This window comes from Dothidotthia symphoricarpi, assembly GCF_010015815.1.
Source record: "Dothidotthia symphoricarpi CBS 119687 unplaced genomic scaffold P153scaffold_8, whole genome shotgun sequence".
NCBI lineage: Eukaryota > Fungi > Ascomycota > Dothideomycetes > Pleosporales > Dothidotthiaceae > Dothidotthia > Dothidotthia symphoricarpi.
In genome coordinates, this window is record NW_022985015.1 from 1069494 (window position 1) to 1087002 (window position 17509).

At 48.6% G+C, this 17509-nt stretch overlaps 8 protein-coding genes across 8 annotated transcripts; 4 read left to right on the forward strand and 4 right to left on the reverse strand.

The window, feature by feature from the left end:
- Positions 1-793: 793 nt before the first annotated feature.
- On the forward strand, positions 794-2158 carry P153DRAFT_375265 (uncharacterized protein; the record flags this gene model as incomplete). Its single annotated transcript, XM_033669574.1, has 1 exon — positions 794-2158. One exon carries the CDS (start codon positions 794-796, stop codon positions 2156-2158), a length of 1365 nt encoding a protein of 454 aa, XP_033524927.1.
- A 974-nt stretch (positions 2159-3132) lies between these two features.
- P153DRAFT_288711 (uncharacterized protein) lies at positions 3133-4611 on the forward strand (the record flags this gene model as incomplete). Its single annotated transcript, XM_033663609.1, has 1 exon — positions 3133-4611. One exon carries the CDS (start codon positions 3133-3135, stop codon positions 4609-4611), a length of 1479 nt encoding a protein of 492 aa, XP_033524928.1.
- A 641-nt stretch (positions 4612-5252) lies between these two features.
- Positions 5253-6775, forward strand: P153DRAFT_422417 (nucleotide-binding domain-containing protein; the record flags this gene model as incomplete). The annotated part of the gene is made up of 1 exon (XM_033672367.1): positions 5253-6775. The coding sequence occupies one exon, from the start codon at positions 5253-5255 to the stop codon at positions 6543-6545; it is 1293 nt and encodes a 430-aa protein (XP_033524929.1). The 3' UTR covers positions 6546-6775.
- An 823-nt stretch (positions 6776-7598) lies between these two features.
- Positions 7599-9028, reverse strand: P153DRAFT_366122 (NAD(P)-binding protein). The gene is made up of 2 exons (XM_033667976.1): positions 8628-9028; positions 7599-8561 (listed from the first exon to the last, which is right to left on the reverse strand). Exons 1-2 carry the CDS (start codon positions 8776-8778, stop codon positions 7609-7611), a joined length of 1104 nt encoding a protein of 367 aa, XP_033524930.1. The 5' UTR covers positions 8779-9028; the 3' UTR covers positions 7599-7608.
- A 607-nt stretch (positions 9029-9635) lies between these two features.
- P153DRAFT_395945 (multicopper oxidase) lies at positions 9636-10064 on the reverse strand (the record flags this gene model as incomplete). The annotated part of the gene is made up of 1 exon (XM_033671439.1): positions 9636-10064. One exon carries the CDS (start codon positions 10062-10064, stop codon positions 9636-9638), a length of 429 nt encoding a protein of 142 aa, XP_033524931.1.
- A 1351-nt stretch (positions 10065-11415) lies between these two features.
- Positions 11416-13023, reverse strand: P153DRAFT_220463 (uncharacterized protein). Its single transcript, XM_033662624.1, has 5 exons — positions 12822-13023; positions 12705-12763; positions 12445-12645; positions 12282-12393; positions 11416-12226 (listed from the first exon to the last, which is right to left on the reverse strand). The coding sequence occupies exons 1-5, from the start codon at positions 12969-12971 to the stop codon at positions 11540-11542; spliced, it is 1209 nt and encodes a 402-aa protein (XP_033524932.1). The 5' UTR covers positions 12972-13023; the 3' UTR covers positions 11416-11539.
- A 1538-nt stretch (positions 13024-14561) lies between these two features.
- Positions 14562-16839, forward strand: P153DRAFT_314552 (putative benzoate 4-monooxygenase cytochrome P450). The gene is made up of 5 exons (XM_033664924.1): positions 14562-15131; positions 15185-15376; positions 15433-15901; positions 15972-16372; positions 16429-16839. Exons 1-5 carry the CDS (start codon positions 14711-14713, stop codon positions 16620-16622), a joined length of 1677 nt encoding a protein of 558 aa, XP_033524933.1. The 5' UTR covers positions 14562-14710; the 3' UTR covers positions 16623-16839.
- Positions 16765-17301, reverse strand: P153DRAFT_220474 (uncharacterized protein). Its single transcript, XM_033662625.1, has one exon. It carries the CDS (start codon positions 17231-17233, stop codon positions 16907-16909), a length of 327 nt encoding a protein of 108 aa, XP_033524934.1. The 5' UTR covers positions 17234-17301; the 3' UTR covers positions 16765-16906.
- Positions 17302-17509: the final 208 nt, after the last annotated feature.

Sequence of the window (17509 nt, forward strand, 5' to 3'; positions counted from 1 at the left end):
GTCACTGTGCATCAATCACTACCGTTTATCAGGCCTTTCAACAACTGCAGCAACCACTTCCTCATCACGCGCACCTGTCGTGATGTCACGGCTCGTCTTGTATGGATCGCCAGACGCTGAGACACCGCACGTCCCTCTGTCACCTCTCTGCACGTAAAATTTTCAAAATCTTACGTCAAATGCTACGCACCAAGTGGGACGTCGAACCTATTGACTCTCAGGCATGTGGTGCAAGGTAAGTCCCCCAACGCTCGGTGGCGGTCAAACTCGGAATCCTGGGGCGCGTGGAGAGAAAGTAGTTGTGCCATTTCTATTACACACGCGGTAGTGCGGAGAGATAAGGTCTTGCAATATAAATCTACTACCGTGCCTTCTGGTGGTGGTTGTGTTTCCATCGTGAGTCGGACCGCTCGTCAGATCATCTCGTTGACATCATTGCCTCCCAGTCCCGGATTTAACGGTACCGCGACGCCTTATCTGGACCGTTGGAGTAGTTATTATAGTGTCCTTCTTGGTTCGCTAGATCTCATTCCGCTATCTTGCCCGCATCCTGTCCCAAGGTCGAAGAGGCTTTTTGCACCGCGACATCCTCCCGACAATAGCGCCGTTTTAGGAGGAAAGTCCCAACCACCAACTGTGTGCCAGCACTTTCAACTACAAAACTCGCTTCACCCGTCGACGTTTCTTCTCCACCCATCTGTTCCTTGACATTCTTTCCAAAATGCAAGAAGTACCTCACGCCCCGGGGCTCATGCAACCCACCAACAATGGCTATGCGCAGAACCCGCACCACATGGACGACTTTTCCTCGGAGGGAAAGAAGAGCGACCCTGAACTCGCCCCGATCGATCGCACTGTAACAGTGCACGAAGGATCTGAGAAGTTCCACAGGTTAGGTTGGAAACGACTCACCGTCTGCCTGATTGTCGAGGCCATTGCCCTCGGTTCGCTCAGTATCCCTAGCGCCTTCGCAACGCTTGGTATGGTTGCTGGTGTGATCATGTGCGTTGGGCTCGGCCTCATCGCCATCTACACATCCTACGTCGTTGGCCAAGTCAAGCTGAAATATCCGCATGTCAACCATTACTCAGACGCTGTACAGCTCATCTGGGGACGTTTTGGTTACGAGTTGACGGGTGTCATGTTTGCATTGTTCTTGATCCTGCTAGTCGGGTCGCACGCCTTAACTGGAACCATTGCGTTCATCACCATCATCGACAACTACGCCATTTGCGCACTTGTCTGGGGTGTCATCTCCATGATCATCCTGTTGATCCTGTCTCTGCCACCGTCTTTCGCTGAATTCGCTATCCTCGGCTACATCGACTTTGCCAGTATTCTGATTGCCATCATGATCACCATCGTCGCAACGGGTGTTCAAGCTCACGACGCGCCCGGAGGCCTCAGTGCTGTGAACTGGTCCGCATGGCCACCAGCAGACGTTACATTCTACCAAGCTTTCTTGGCAACCACCAACATCATCTTCGCGTACTCGTTCGCTGTCTGCCAGTTTTCGTTCATGTCCGAAATGCACACACCCAAGGATTACGTCAAATCTATCTGGGCGCTCGGACTCATCGAAATCTTCATCTACACCGTCACTGGTGCGCTCATTTACGCTTTTGTTGGGCGTGATGTGGGGTCACCTGCGCTACTGTCTGCCGGTCATACCGTTTCGCGTATCGCCTTCGGTGTTGCTCTGCCCGTTATTTTCATATCTGGTAGCATCAACGGCACCGTTGTTGGACGCTACATTCTCGACCGTGCTTTTGCTGAAAACCCAACCATTCGATATGTCAAGGGTATGAAGGGTTGGATTGTCTGGGTCGGTCTGATCACCACCATCACGATCATCGGCTGGGTCATTGCTGAGGCCATCCCCTTCTTTAACGCACTGCTTGGTCTGATATCCTCGCTGTTCATTTCTGGCTTCACGTTTTACTTTCCAGCACTCTTCTGGTTCCAGCTCGTCAAAGTCGGCAAGTGGAATGCGAACGCACACAACATCGCCTTGAGCATTGTGAATGCCATCTGTTTTGTGATTGGTATCATAGTCCTTGGTTGCGGTACGTACGCGTCTGTGCAGGATATTTTGAGCCAGTACACAGGTGGCTCTGTGCGTAGCCCGTTCACCTGCGATTCAAGCTCATACGCGTAAGAAGTGTAAGAAGACCTTAGATACCCATTTTTATCAGGTTCGGGGCCAAGTCGTACGTTCAGTTACTACGAAATGAATTGCATGCATTACTTTTCACAATTACTTGACGTGTTCGTTGAGGCATGTCGTGATGTTCGGTCAGACCATAACACAAGTAAGAGAATGCAGCGCCAACTCATCCGCGGACAACAAAAGCCGTGTTGGTAAACAGGACAACACATTGGGTATGCGGGCACAGATAAAACAGGACTCTCGTGATGTGGGCTGGGGAACGATATCCAGAACTGTGGTCAGCCTTGCCGTCACTGGGACACTGGGGCCCTCAAATACTCTAGCTCGGCCTGTGACCCGTTAGAGCAAGCCTGCTTACTGCACCAGAAGCTCACGTCCAGATATGAGTACCCTCTCAGTGCTGTTGATAGATATTTTGCTCGAATATTGGGCAAACTTGGTCTTGAGTTCAGCTCCGCAGTCCTCACCTTCATCTAGCTGTACCTTCCTCACCTTCACCAATCACTCCTGGTTCGACGAATCGGGTTAGTACTGTTGTGCGACGCTCTTGACCTGGTCACCACTCCAGTCTCTCTCTTACAACTCTCCATCTTTGGGTCAGCGAGTTTCTCGCACATTACTCCGATACAGTTCGCCAGCTTCCAAAAACACCACGTCACCCGGAAACCGACATGGAGCGACTGCACGAACTATTCACAACTGTGGACCTTGACAAAAAGCAGTTGCACGAAGCGAGCTCAAATTCAGAGGGCCCAGCCACTTCCACGAGATTCTACTCAACTGATTTACGACCAAGCAACATCTCAACCACGGATGATGCTCTAGTCGGGCGAGCAGGACCGCAAATGCACGATGGCGAAGACTGTATATTGAGTTCTGAGCACGAGTGTCAGGGTGAACCGTCTTCCATGGCAAAACTGACAATTCCCATGAGCCCCCCTCCCTCAACAGTCACCAACGCCATGACAGTCAACAACGGCACAGAGAAGGATGGTATACCCAGCATTACCTCTCTCTCGTTTCTTGACCTAGTCATTGACGCTGCCACCAAGTTCATTGCACAAGAGCGCAGGCGCAACTTTTCCTTTCTCGCCAGATACAGCCACAAATACACGGACACGAAAGATCTCCTCGTGGTTACTTGCGCAAACTCCGACGATGTCAAGGCTCTACACAGCCACATGAACTGTAGCAGTGTGCCGGACGTTCATGACCACCAGTGGTATACCTTCAGCGAACCCCTATGTTCGAATGGCTTCCGGCGCACCGTTGCCATCGATATCGTTCCCGGTGAGCCCTCAGTCGCTGCGAACATGTTTGTTTCCGATCTACGTCGTGATGGTCGTATGACGATGCTAGATGCGTGGATCCGAGAGTCCTACGAATGGCACGATGTCTACGAGATGCGATTCCGTGAGCTCCAGCAGAACGAACAGCAGCTCTGGTGGGAGAGTACCGGCCAGACATTTAGGCTCTTGGATCTTCCCTTGGAACTGCGCGAAGCCGTATACCTCCAGGTTATAGGATCTGTTGTCCTACCAGACATTGACCCGTCTAGCACTCAACCAACCACCCTTGGGGCCGGTTGTTCGTATGGAAGCAAATTTCGTACTGGCTCTGAGCTTGATCCGGACGTCCATGTCCCCAACCTGACGATTACAAGGGTTAACAAGCAGGTCAAGGAGGAGGTCATGCAGGTGGCACATCGAGATACGTTCAAACGCTTTCGAGCCGTAGGCGAGAAGGGTTACTCACGGGCTCAGCCGAGTCGTCGATCGTCCTTTCACACGAATCTCACCGGGATCCAGTCCTTGGCACCCCATGTTGCCTTCCTGCGCAACGTACAGCTGGAGATGTCCGCAGCGTGTTATTTCTCTTTCGTCGGCATCATACCCACACGCGGCGATCCCTTCGGGCTTGATGCTTCATCTCCCGCACAGTACTCACATGTACACATGGTTCAAGCAAGCGTGCTAACCACGTTCAAGGCCCTACAAAAGCTCGACTTACGATTCATCAGCCCCAAGCACCAAGAAGCCGCGTGTCCGTGGCATATTATCTCGTTGTGTTCCTCCCAAGCAAACACATATGCTACCCATTCTTGCCAGAAGGTCTGGATTGACTGGTTTCTCACTTTCGCCTGGGATTACCTCAAAGCCCTCAGGGGTGTCAAGTTCAGTCTCAGTGGCTGCGTGAAGGACTCTACTCGTACACACTGGGAGCGTGTTCTGAACGATTTGCGCAACGACTGGACATCAGATATCAAGGACTTGGAACTTCAGATCAAGCAGAACAAGACGGATTGTATACCTATCCCGTGTGATTGTTCAGTTTCGTGTTCAACGTCAAACTATCCACCTTCGTGGACCCAGCATGAATTGGAGAGGATAGAAGGTCTGAAGGAAGAGGTGAATGAGATCTACTGGAGCTTCAAAGACTGAGAGCTCGTTCGTGAACTATGTGGGGTTACAGGATGAAACATCGGTGATGTTGGATACGGCCGGCGAAGTCGTGTCATGGGTAGAGTTTTGATCTTCACTTTTCATTCGTGTGTTTCGGAAATTCAAGTGTTTATATCATGGTTCAGAACCAGGTTGCGTATGGGGTTCTCAAATGATGGTTTTTTTCTACTATTCCAACTGTACTGACCCCCGGTCACATATTGCGGCCTATAGAAGTGTTGTACATGAGCAACGAACCAAAACACAATACATACTATTGAATCTTCTTTTCTCACGCACTCACCCGCCTATCTACACCTCATAACAAACTTACTTCTCGATGTCTTGAGGATCTCGGAATTCACTCCGCTCTTCACGCGAGCAGGGATTCTGACAACGGTAGCGGATGCGGGCCGACTCATGCGCGCCACCACGATGGCGCTATGAAAACCCAGATCTAACAACACAGTATCTATGCACGTGGACTTTGCATCAAACGTTAGCGAGGGTCATTGACAACCGCTTGATACATCCTTGCTTAATTTATCTGTCAAGGACATAGAAAGCCGGGCATACACAACTAGTGACTCTGATCCTTTGTACATCCATCCTTATCGACGGCACACCGACCCAAGTGCAGCATGGCACAAACAACCAACGATGTCGAACCATCGGTCCTTATTATTGGCGCCGGTACATTTGGCACATCGACTGCTCTCCATCTCAGCAAAACATACCGCGACCCATCCCGGATAACAATCGTTGACCGTTGGGCACCTGACGATTCCCATGACAAAAGAGTCGCAGCCGCAATTGATAGTAGTCGTATCATCCACACACATTATGCAAATGAAGCATATCGAAAAACGGTGCAAGAAGTGATGCATACGTGGAGTTGGACGATGGGGTATCTGGGGCATTTCCAACAGACTGGACTGGTCGTATACGACGATCGCAACACAGATAAGAAATGTGAGAACCCAGAGGAGTGGTGGGGCGTGGGAGTGAGGGGGTTAGAGGAGCTTGGGTTGGAGACGAGGGGGAAACAAGGTGAATACGACTCCAAGGCGGGGTGGGTCGATGCAGCGAGTGCGACAGCGAGTTTCATGCGTTTTGCCGAGAGCAGAGGTGTTCGTCGTGTCACGGGAGAGGCAGAAGAGCTCGTTCTCAACGCAGAGAGATGTAATATTGAGGGTGTACGATTGATCACTGGCGAAGTGCTGAAGGCGGATAAGATCGTGCTGGCGGCAGGTGCATGGACGACTGTGCTTCTTGCACCAGTCGAACACGTCTTGCAAACCCAGGAAGTGGGTAGCATTGCCCAACAGATTACCGCAGTGGGCCGTATCTCAGCATACTACCACCTCAGCGAAGAAGCAACACGGAAGCTAGTCGATGCCAAAACGCCCATCGTCGTCATACCAGGAGTCGTCGAGATCATTCCACCAAGCTTGCAAAATCGCACACTGAAAATCAACGATTTGAGAACAGAAGTTGTCAACACTATCACCACATCCTCTGGGCGGAAGATCTCAGTTCCATCTGCGAGGAAACAATACGAGGTACCCGAAGATTTGCAAAGAAAGAGCGAGTATGTGATAAGAACCGCATTGCCAGGTTTCCTGCACGACAGGCGACCAGATCGCTGGCGAATGTGCCATGATGCTGTTACACCAACAGGAGATTGGATCATGTGTCAATATCCAGATAAGAGAGTGGGAAACCTATATGTCGCAGTCGGCGGGAGTTTCCATTCATATAAATTCCTGCCGATCGCGGGCAAATACGTGGTCAATATCTTGGATGGAGCGAGTAATGGCGCCGAGAAGGATGAGTCGTGGGGATGGAAGTCGGCGGAGTGCATAGCAAAGGAGAGGAGAGAAGTGAGGGAATTTGAGGGAGGCAAGCAAGTCGAAAGGAAGAGTAGGCTGTGATGTGTTGACTATACGAAGCCAGAAATATGTATCGATCGAGGGACAGGTCCGTCACATTCTTACACAGAAGACTCGAAGACCGCATGGACAGGACGTAAAGGCGAGATAACAAAGTGAATATTGCCGAATGTACCCATCTATATATAGATTGAGGACCTGGACTCAGTTCTGATAGTAACCATACCTTATGTTTTAGTCACGAACTATGTTGTTACCTAGATCATTATCTGTTTACTACCGATCTCCCTAGATAGCGATTAAGTGCCAAGCTATGAACCCCGTACATCAATGCAACCATCGTATCTCAGTAAAAGAGGCATTCCAATACTTCGACTGCTTAAAACAGGGGATCCCATATCGTAGTTGGAGTGTAGAACTCTACCTGAAATCACCATATGTATTTAAAGATAATCAGGTCATCAACGATGTCTTTGCCGCTAGCAACTGGATATATCACAATGATAAAGGGTTTCAAAGATGGACTGTTATCACCGTGGTTATGCTTTGGATGTTTTGAGGTAATACAAAAGGTTTGACCTATGGGAGGCAAAAGTGGGAGACAGCAGATGATAGCTTGCTATATGAATGCGAAGAATCGGTCTCGTTAACAACAAATTATACTTTTATCGTTTAGGAATAGGAGAGTGTGCCCAAAAAGAGCGGTACACTTTAGAAAACGTTTGGAAAATGGATCAGGAACTTGCCTGAACGATGTATGTGACATCAGGCGCAAACCCGACCACAAGCGTTTTGCTATCCCAATCTCGGGCCGTCTAGCAGGGCAGAACTGACCGGACCATGGGATACTGTACTTACCAGCTGAGCACAAGCATTGCTCAATCGTTGTTATGTTTACGATGCCTCACACTGCGCACGATCTACGATGCCATATGTATGATATAATGCTGAGCCGTGACTACACCTCACGAAGCACCGAATAGTCCTTTTCCGTTAAGTTAGCGCCACTGCAAGTAACACTGAGTTGATAGTTAATACATATGAGCACTTGGAAAATTCTTAGCAATGCGCATCAATAGTCTACTTGTCCAGATTCTCGTCCAACTCAGGCCTTTACCTTGATAACAACTTTTCCAAAATGTCCTCCACTAAACAGATAATGTAGCGCTTCATTCGCCTCGTCAAACGTGAAAGTTCGATCAACGACCGGCCTGATCTGCTTTTGCTCATAGAACCTCAACATCCTCTCCAGTTCGTCCCTTGGCCCATTAAGAATACCCTTCAACGTAACGTTCCTCTTCAAGCACAGCAAGTTGGTATTCGTTCTGTCCCCCTCTTCATCTTGCTTGCCACTCAAATATCCAATGCATGCAATCAGACCGCCGAATCGCACGCACTCAAAGGACTTGCGGAGAGTCGTGGCGCCGCCAACTTCGATCACAATATCGGCGCCGCGGGTTGAGGTTTTCTCAAGAACTATGGCATCCCAGTTAGGGTTGGTACGGTAATTGATTACATCTTTCGCGCCGAGTTGGGCTGCGCGTTGCAATTTCTCGTCGCTAGAGGAAGTGACGATAGTGTGCGCGCCGGCCGCGGAAGCAATCTGAGCTGCCGAGATGGAGACTCCTCCGGTTCCTTGGCATACAACCGTTTCGCCTTTGCCAATGATTTCCCCATTGGAGCGCATACAGTTCAGACTCATCCATGCAGTCATTGCAGCGATAGAGAGACATGCTGCCTCATCGTCGGACATGTATTCAGGAACCTTCACAAGGCCGTAAGTGGGGAACACACGGTACTGGGTGAGCACTCCAGGTGCTGGACCTCCGAGGCCGCTCCCCAGATCTTTGGCTTCGATTTGACCTGTGAGATGGGTCTGCGCGAAAGTACTCATGACTCGATCACCGATTTGAAGACCGAATGCCGGGTTTTTGTAGGGATCAGAAGAGTTCTTAGACACTGGACCGACTGCAACAACGATACCACACATGTCGCTGCAAGGTACGACTGCAGGTAATTGCTCGACGGAATTGTGATGATTATAGAGACCCATGCAAACTGACGACTTTTAGCACAGTAAAATCCATATGCGCATCTGTGATAATCACAGTGGTGTGTACATACCCTCAGTGTCCCGATAATTCAAACTAACAGAATGAATTTCCACAAGCACCTCATCTTCACCTGGTATGGAACAATTCGTCTCTTCCAGTCTCAACTTATCAAGTCCGTCCTGGTCGGTAAGCCACTGCTTGATCTTTTGCGGAAGCACCATCTTTCAAATCAACAGCCGAATCGCAAGCTTTCAAGGTTACACTTTGGAAATTTCCTTTCTGGATGCTATTCGCAGTCGTTTTCTTCAACCCTTTGCTCTGATCTTTCTTCGTAAATATCTCAAAAACCTCGTTCAACCAGTCTCGACGGTGTTGCGAAAAGGGCGGTGTGGGCATTACGGGCAATTTTATTTCTATTCGAACAAGTTCCTCGATGGGGCACAGAAAAAGTGGAACAGGTGAACGTCGCCGAAAACCAGAAGATGTGGGGAAGAGGATTAGCAATAAATGGTAACGGCATGGCAGTCTAGGCGTTCAGTTGGGTGCTCGTGTGCGCGATGCAGTGCGTCATCTGCCGTATTCGCCCGAATAGCGGGCCGAGGTCAGGGTGTTTTCGGGAAATGCCTACCGCACATGAACGTGAACCCAATATTTAAAATCTAGTGTTGTAGACCATATGGTTTGTAATCAGAAATCACTAAGAAGTTATGGCTTAGTTAGTAGGATACGTGTTTGAACAATGTAGATATTCGCAAAGCTTTCACGAAGAACAAGCTAGTCTACTCATCAATGTTAGTCGTCTCAATTAGGGTTATGTCGATTCGGACTCGCCGTGACGAGGATTTTCTTATACATTGGTATCCGGAACCTCTTTTACAACGCTTTGTATGGTAAACAATTGAGGATGACAAGCAGGCTGAACCGTAAACTGTCACCTTGTCAAATGGGTCAAACTACCGCACTTAATTCGTGGGGTTGTCAAAGTACTACTCACGTACACTATCACTTAATTTTACCTCTCTCTACCAGTTCTTACAGTCATCTGGTACCTCTGGCCACTCGTCCACCCCTTCAAATATCACCACCGCCACGCCCCACTCAAATGACTTTGAATATGACAGTGCAACATGAATGCTCCTGGATTGACAACATGGTATCGAACCGCCAGCCACATGGGCCGCAGCGCAGAAGATGGCGTGTCAAAGTTGTCTCGGTACGGCGGAGACATAAGATTTAAATTCTGAGGAATGACTGCGGTTGCCTCTACGATCGAGGTCCAATTGGACGATCCTCCGCCGCTGCCAATGATGAAGTCACGATTCGAATGCTTATGAATAGGGTGAGGAGGTTGGTTACCACCTGCAACGAAGAAAATCAGATCAACCTCTGTGTTGTTCTTTGTAAAGATAGTCAAGTTAGCACCGAGGTTGTTGGCATCTGGACTTTGGTAGAGGTGTGGTGGGTTGGTGTTGTCGAACGTGAGATGGTCGAAGGGAGTTGCATTCATGGCTCAAGTGTATGAATTGACTGCGCTACTCAAATAAATGAAGAAGGTTTGATCGGCTTCCGGTGCGGGCTGCGGGAACTGAGGTGGAAAAGAGATCATTCGTGTTTGATCAAATACCTTGACACCCTCCGAAACAGGTCGACCAACTGCATTGTCTCAATCTGGAGTCAAATTCACAATGAAGCATTTCTATCACGCTCATGATCGTCCTTTCATACGTGTACTACAGTTTATAGCCGTAGTTTGGCTCCTCAGCCTCTAAGTAAAAAAGTCTTGTACAGTTGGCTCTCGTCCAGTGTTAACCAGGCCAGATTGTGTATAAAACGCTACTAGACATATCGTGACATTAGCATGATTCACATCCGTTTGTCGAGATGATCAGCCTTCTGAGTGTTGTTTTATGAGAGTAGTTGAGGCCCAGGACACAGGAGAAGGTGGCACTTATTCGGTTCCGTGGCCCTGAGTCATGCGCCTCTGCTACTACGTCGATTAGTAAAAACGCGTTCTTAGTGACACATGAACTGGTTAACCTGTAATTTATTCGCTACTCTGCATCGTGTATGACTGACCCTCGTACGTCCTGTCTGAAGGCTGTACTTGCGTGCTCTTGCTTGATAAGTCCCCCAGTGCTCAAAAAAAGTGCCAAAATGTGTAACAATGATTCCTCTATCTATGCAGAAAACGTGATACGGCTGACAAACTCCTGTATATAACATTATACGACTGGATAGATCTTGAACAGACGTCAGATGCTCGAGGGTGTCATATCGTTCAAGCCAGATATCTATCACTGGGCAGAGCCCAGAAGTTCTACGACACATTACATCTAGTTGAAGTCTTTCAAAGATACAGATATTCGAGGTTGGCTCTTGTGGTCTTCCCCATGATTGGAATTCTTTTTTGTAGGGATCTACTATCACGATATCCGTCCACTGCGAACAAATCGCGAAGAAGGTGCAAAATCGATGCATTACACGGTCTGGCTCTACCTACTTATTCTCTAAAAGTAGTTCTCGATCCGCCCCACGTATTATAGTTGATGTATCGATCGTCTTTTTCTTATCCTGAATGTGAGTACATCTCTTTGCCAGAGAGCGCTCCGACCAATCACCTATATCATAGTTTTGTGAGCACCTATCTGGACCCAATGGTAGCTGGAACACCTTCACATAGCTGTTCACTTGTGCTCAAAGCAACTTTCCACGGCAGTTGTGAGATGCCTCAATGACAGCTAGAGAGGTTGACGATACGCGCAGTTTACATGTCCTTCTACCGCAATTCGAAATTTATTAGCTCGTTCGAATTACGGGTGGTACCCTTATATGTTGTAATCGGCGTTTGGTGTGTTCTCCTCCCGAGCATAGCTTTCATTTGAGCAAAGCTGCTGATAAGGCTCGTTTCGTTCGCCTGCGGACGTTTGGAAGTCTCTCAACAACTGACAGAAGGTTTATCTCCAAAGAGAGGCCTCAGGATATTCAGAACTTTTGTCCTTGTATTACAACTTCATCCCGAGGTGCATCAAAGGGGGAACCAATCTTGTGCGACACGGACGGTCCTTTATGAAACGGTGATCCAGGTGCCGGTGATCCCTCTTCAAGGCTCTGAGTCAGCTCTGTCGTTACTACGATCCCACTATCTGCTTGTTCAGCGTCATGATCGATCGGATATCCCGCTTGCCTGAACAGCTCTTCTTGGGAGTCGGTATCTCTCACATCGTGTTCCAAGTGTGTGATGCTGCCCCTTGATAACTTATTCCTTCTTGCTTGACGGGAGGACCCCCCGATCGTTCCAAGATCCTGAGATGCTCCTTTCATAGAACTCAACTTGTATCTCCCGTCCTTGGAGCGGCCAGGATTTGAGCCAGATGAGCTGCCCCCCCCAGTCAATCTGAGCCACAGAGCTTTCATCGAGGGTAAATTTATGGCGATTATGGCAAGTTGGATTTCAAATGCGGCAACGACAACTATCTTGCCGAGCACATAAGAGAAGTCGGCCGATGAGTTCAACTCCACAAGCGGAATGAGCCGGAGAAGGGCAACAAGAACTGTCGACGCGCCAAAGCTAATGACCGAGAGAACACCAATTTTGCGCCGTATAGACATCTGGAGACCGAGTACTGTTGATATAGGAATGACAAGAATATAGATGTCTTCGATGATGTTCTATTAATGTGTCAACTTTGTCAATATGTAATCTTGAAGTTCAAGACTGACGTACCAGAACAGATGGGACGATTAGAAGAATAATCTTGTGTAAGCACTTTGCATCTGGATGTGTTCCAGGGTGGAAGATTTCATCAAATGGGGTGCATTGAAGAACAGCGATCAAACTGATTTTATTGTCAGTTGGTGAAATATCGAAGCTTCGGTCATTAACTTACGTGTTGGCGATGAATATGGCCATGTTTGTGGCCATACCGATAAAAACAAACATTCGGAATGTCTTCTTTGGCGACAATCGCAGATAGAAGAATAAGAATGCCGATTTGATGACCCAATGAACGAAGTAGTAGTACACTTCTTCGACAAACAGAATCTTTATCACTCCGAGTTGCTGCTCAACAGTGAGTGTGTTGACATGCCTACATCATATCATTAGCATGATTATCTATTACTCCGTAGGTGGCATAGTTAGCCGTACAAGCCACACCCCCAATATAGGAATAAATGTAGAACGATCTGTTGGCCGCAGCTTACTACCTATGAAATGAAATCATTAGCGGGTAGCTTCTCAAGCAAGTGTCTAGGACAAACTTACTCCCACAAAAATTGCGAAGTAATCATCCCATCCCCATGCTCTCAGTATTGTCAAACGACAATAAACCCTCAGAATAAGGCTGCCGAGCCCCAAAGCGAAAGTAGCGTATGCGACGGCATATGCAAGTGTGCGAAGCTGCGATTCTGCCATCAGTACAAGTTTACATCAACGACAAGAGGTTCTGTTGCACCCGAGGAAAAGGGAAGGAATAAAACATGCTTTTAGCCGTCGGGACAGTCAAGGACAAGGATCCTGTCCACGGACCACAATTTGGCGTTGGGTGCTGGGCTCAGACATCTCCTGTATGTAACCCGGAGAAAGTCTCCTAGACAGCTTCGGTGACCCCCAAGTGCTGCGTGCAAAGGTCGATGTCGATCGTTTCAGTTTTTCGGCGTAAATGGCGGCTTGTCGGTTCTGCTCCATTCGACAATGGAAGACTCTGAAGTCCATTTTAATTTGCTTGTTTTGGATCCTGCGGAGATATTCGACTAGACTCACAAGAAGAAGGGATCTTCGAGCAGAACGGAACTTGCCTGCCAACAGCCCGACTACATGGTAAGCTATTCATCTTTCGGGTAGTAAATCGACCTGGTTAGGAACCAATCTTTGTAAGCAGTCATGTATTATTTACCATACTCAAGAAAGCCTGCATATCTGTGGCGAAGGAAGTATCATGGTCGCTTCCAAAACGTGTCCACTTGAACATGCGTACTCATCCCGCCTACTGTCTCCTTGGGGTGTTATAATTGTAGCGCTGATGCCGAAAGTAGATCTAGGATCAACGGAACACGCGTGGCCTACCACGACGCATTGTGTGCTTCCTGTCATCATATGGTTTGATTCCATACCTGATCGAACATATTCCAGCACGGGTATTGTGACGGAACCCGAAAGTGTAACGTCAATCACCTCTTGAGGCAACAAGTCCATGGGCGCTATCATATGTTATCACCAAGCAGCTAAGATGGAGGCTTGATTGGGCAAAACTAAAAATTTCCCCTGCAAATCACTTAGTCAAGAACGCACGATTGGGTTGAGTGCGGGATCGTGTCCAGGGTCTTGATGTATGCAGTTGTTGAAGAGGTTAGTACTGCGCAGACCCATGTCCGCCCACTGCAGCCCGATTTTCCAGGCCTTCAGGCCTTACCTCGGTAACTTTTCTAGGAACTCCAAACCCGATCTTGCGTATCATCAATGAAAATCGGTGCTAGCGCTTAGGCGGTCCGACAAGGTGGGTTCCATGTAGCATGACAGGCCAGATCCAAGGCCTGTGCATCGCGGGGCATCACAACCATGCTTTAACGATGCGAACACCACCTTTTTCGGCAATGTCAAGCAGCTGATAGATTGCTGGGATTGGAAATGAGCGTACAATAACGTAGTATTGACATTTCTGATCATATAGAAACCTGTTGTATACCGAACTTAGGCCTGCCTATACTCAGGCCTTCGTGATAGGGGAGACAGAACTGGGCGCTTACACAAGTTGGGATGGCGTGTTATCAAGGGTCGGCAAAATAAAACCGCGTAACACTCGAGCAATTGATGCGCGGATAACGAGGAACCAACAACGACAAACGTCCCGAAACACGGGACGCAACGAAATTCCCCGTATCGCCCTGCATCCCCGGCCAATAAAATGTCTGTGCTACCTGAATAAGGCCATCCTTCGAGTCAGTCGCGGAATCCATCCATTCCTTTCCAGTTAGACGAAGACCATGGATCCTACCGTTCCAAACCCCGCATGTGCAAGCCTGGGGGAAACTGAGCCGTGATTGCGGCGAGGCCGGCATTTCTCTGTAGCGGTGCCTCGTATAACATATGTCCGCTCGTTCCCCTGCCTCTTTTTTCGGAATTGACGAAGCTTCTTACGCGATCAAAGCGTGAACATGGCTTCTTTCTTCAATTCTTTCTTTCAAGATGCGTATAGCACAGCTGGCTCGGCCGCTCTGTTGGGAATTCTGCTCCATCAGGCAATTCGCAATGTTGAGTTCGAGTTATACATGTTCCACTTCATGGCCGCCTCCGTTGTATCGTTCTTTGGTCTGATCTATGGTTCTGTCCATTTCGGTGGGCACAGCGTTCCGAGCGCATTTGCAAGAGCTTCTCTATTCGCAACAAGCTTCAATACAGCACTTCTTTCCAGCATTGCTGTGTATCGTCTTGTATTTCATAGATGTCGGAGCTTCCCAGGTCCATTCGGCGCCAAGGTTACACGCTTCTACGCTGCATACCTGAGTTCGAGGAAGGTGCAGTATTACAAAGATCTGGCTGAGATGCACGCCACATACGGAGACTTTGTCCGCACAGGTGAGAAGTACCATCCGATTCTTTTTACGGACAGCACTCTGACAACATTCTAGGTCCACGAGAAATTTCCATTCTCCGCAAATCTGCAGTTCCTACACTGTATGGGCCTAATAGTGAGTTGAGGAAGTCAACCATGTATGGCCAGACCGGAAACGACCAAAAGAAGACTTCTATCCATATGACCCGTGACCGCGCCTCACACAGGGTGCGGAGGAGAGCATGGGATAGAGGATTCTCCATGAAGGGTAAGTGATTCTTCAGCTCGAACTCAAATGCAGTCTTTAACACTGAACCTGTGCAGCCCTTGCCACATACGAACCACGCATCAAAACTAAAGCCGACGCCTTGATTCACCAACTTCGCAACTCGTATGAGAAACCTATGAACGTGTCGTCTTGGGCCATGTACTTCAGCTTCGATGTGATGGGTGAAGTCGGACTAGGAAAAGATTTCAACAACCTAACAAGTGGAGTCGAACATGGTGCTATCCAAGGCGTGCACGACCATATGACCATGCTAGGGATATTGAGTACTGTTCCGTGGCTTCTGAATGTCCTCAGTTCCATACCGGGTGCAGCATCAGGGTACACCGACTTCTTCAATTTCTGTTCCAGTGAAATCCGGGAGAAGAACAAGCACTGGGACAAGGAGAAACAACCTCAGGACGTAATATCTTGGCTTTTGAAGGCAATGAAGGACAAAGACGCGTCTGCTGCGCCCTCGCCCGAAGCCATGGAGGATGATACACGAGTCATAATCATTGCTGGAAGGTATGTTGTACTCTGCTTTCCGCATGTTGTTGCAAGCTGAAGTCCATAACATGATGCTGATGAACGTCAGTGAAACAACCGCTACCACGCTTGCTGGAGTGTTGTACTTTCTTGCCAAGAATCCAGACAAGCAAAAGAAACTTCAGGCGTTAGTAGACCAAGCAATTCCAACATACAACGAGTGGAGCTACGACAAGGTCAGAGGCATAACGTATATCGACGACTGGATTAACGAAACTCTTCGTCTGCGACCAGCACTCTTGAACGGTGGACCTCGCGAAACTACAAGTAAGGGAATCCAGATCGATGAAGTTTATATTCCAGGCAACACCAACGTCTGCGTCCCCGTTCAACTCATCCAAAAGGACCCTAGGTGGTGGCCCCAGGCAGAAGAGTTCGTGCCTGAGCGTTTTGGCGAGAGGCGGGCAGAGATGGGAACTGAGAACGCGCCATATATGCCATTCTCTCTGGGTATGACTCCTACAGGTTGTCAATGTTGCGAGCTGATCACTAACATCATGTTGCAGGTGCCTACAGCTGCCCGGGAAAGAACCTTGCGCAACTCAGTCTTCGCATTTCGATCTCCAGCATTGTCAAGAACTTTGACGTATCGTTCGCGCAGGGCGAGACAGGCGAGGAGTTTGCGAACGAAGTACTGGACACGTTTACTGTGACACTTCCTCCACTTCAGCTGTCATTCAAACCGAGGGACCGAGCTTAAAGCATCAATGTATAAGGGGTTCTCTAGACTGAGACACGGGTCGATAAAAATCGATGATTCCAGTCATACGCTTTCCCGCATGTAGACCTTTTCCAAGTAAACCCTTGCGCGTATCGATTGATGATTAACTAAATTTGGTGCATCACCGACCCTTTATTTCGGGCAATCGCGCTCTTTGGGCAGCGGAATATGAGAATGGCGTAAACCTAAAGCACGTTACATAACTGTCTATCACACAATAACTGTGAGAGAGTCATAACCTCGTCAAGGGTGCTGCATGGAGCTTAGTGTACTGGGTGTTGACAGTTCTGACAGTAGTGACAGCTGGTGGATGCGAATCCGACTGAAAGCATGGGGACGGAAGGGAAAGCCCTGGGAACGAGCGGGGCTAGATACGTTTCAAGATGCGATTCCCTATTCGGCCAGTTTATCAGCCCCACATCGACTCTGACTCGACCACGGTAAGTGGTCTTTGTCTCCGTCACACACCGTCGGGCACTTTGCATAACAGATTTTCCGGCTTGTCTCATCGGACCAGCGTTGATAAAGCATAGGCTGTTTGTCAGGACTGACCAACCACCTAAGAAGACACGAACAACTGTTAAGGTCATCAATTAGTCGTGTTCTCTGGCGAGGCTCTACCGTTGGATGTGTTACGTCTCCCACCGTCAAATTTCAGGATTGGATTAAGTAGACTGGCAGAAAGGCCTTCTATAATTGATCGACTTAATCCTGCCCTTTCGAAACATGATGGTTTGCGAGTCAGGAGACTTCGATTGGCACCGCCTTTGTGGAACTCACAAGCATTGATTTCCCGGTGATTCTCCTCTATTCTGGTAGGTTAACCTTCAACTTCCGTCCACGCCAGTATTCATCAATGCTTCCAC

Excerpts from the sequence above, each read along its gene's own strand:
- P153DRAFT_366122 (XM_033667976.1), bottom strand. The coding sequence starts at position 8,778 with ATGGTGCTTCCGCAAAAGATCAAGCAGTGGCTTACCGACCAGGACGGA. Across the intron at positions 8,562-8,627 it reads GAATTATCGGGACACTGAGG|TTTGCATGGGTCTCTATAAT; the intron begins GTATGTACACAC and ends AAAAGTCGTCAG.
- P153DRAFT_220463 (XM_033662624.1), bottom strand. The coding sequence starts at position 12,971 with ATGGCAGAATCGCAGCTTCGCACACTTGCATATGCCGTCGCATACGCT. Across the intron at positions 12,764-12,821 it reads ACTTCGCAATTTTTGTGGGA|GTAGTAAGCTGCGGCCAACA; the intron begins GTAAGTTTGTCC and ends TTCATTTCATAG. Across the intron at positions 12,227-12,281 it reads TAATCGTCCCATCTGTTCTG|AACATCATCGAAGACATCTA; the intron begins GTACGTCAGTCT and ends ACACATTAATAG.
- P153DRAFT_314552 (XM_033664924.1), top strand. The coding sequence starts at position 14,711 with ATGGCTTCTTTCTTCAATTCTTTCTTTCAAGATGCGTATAGCACAGCT. Across the intron at positions 15,132-15,184 it reads CGGAGACTTTGTCCGCACAG|GTCCACGAGAAATTTCCATT; the intron begins GTGAGAAGTACC and ends ACAACATTCTAG. Across the intron at positions 15,377-15,432 it reads TAGAGGATTCTCCATGAAGG|CCCTTGCCACATACGAACCA; the intron begins GTAAGTGATTCT and ends GAACCTGTGCAG.
- P153DRAFT_220474 (XM_033662625.1), bottom strand. The coding sequence starts at position 17,233 with ATGACCTTAACAGTTGTTCGTGTCTTCTTAGGTGGTTGGTCAGTCCTG.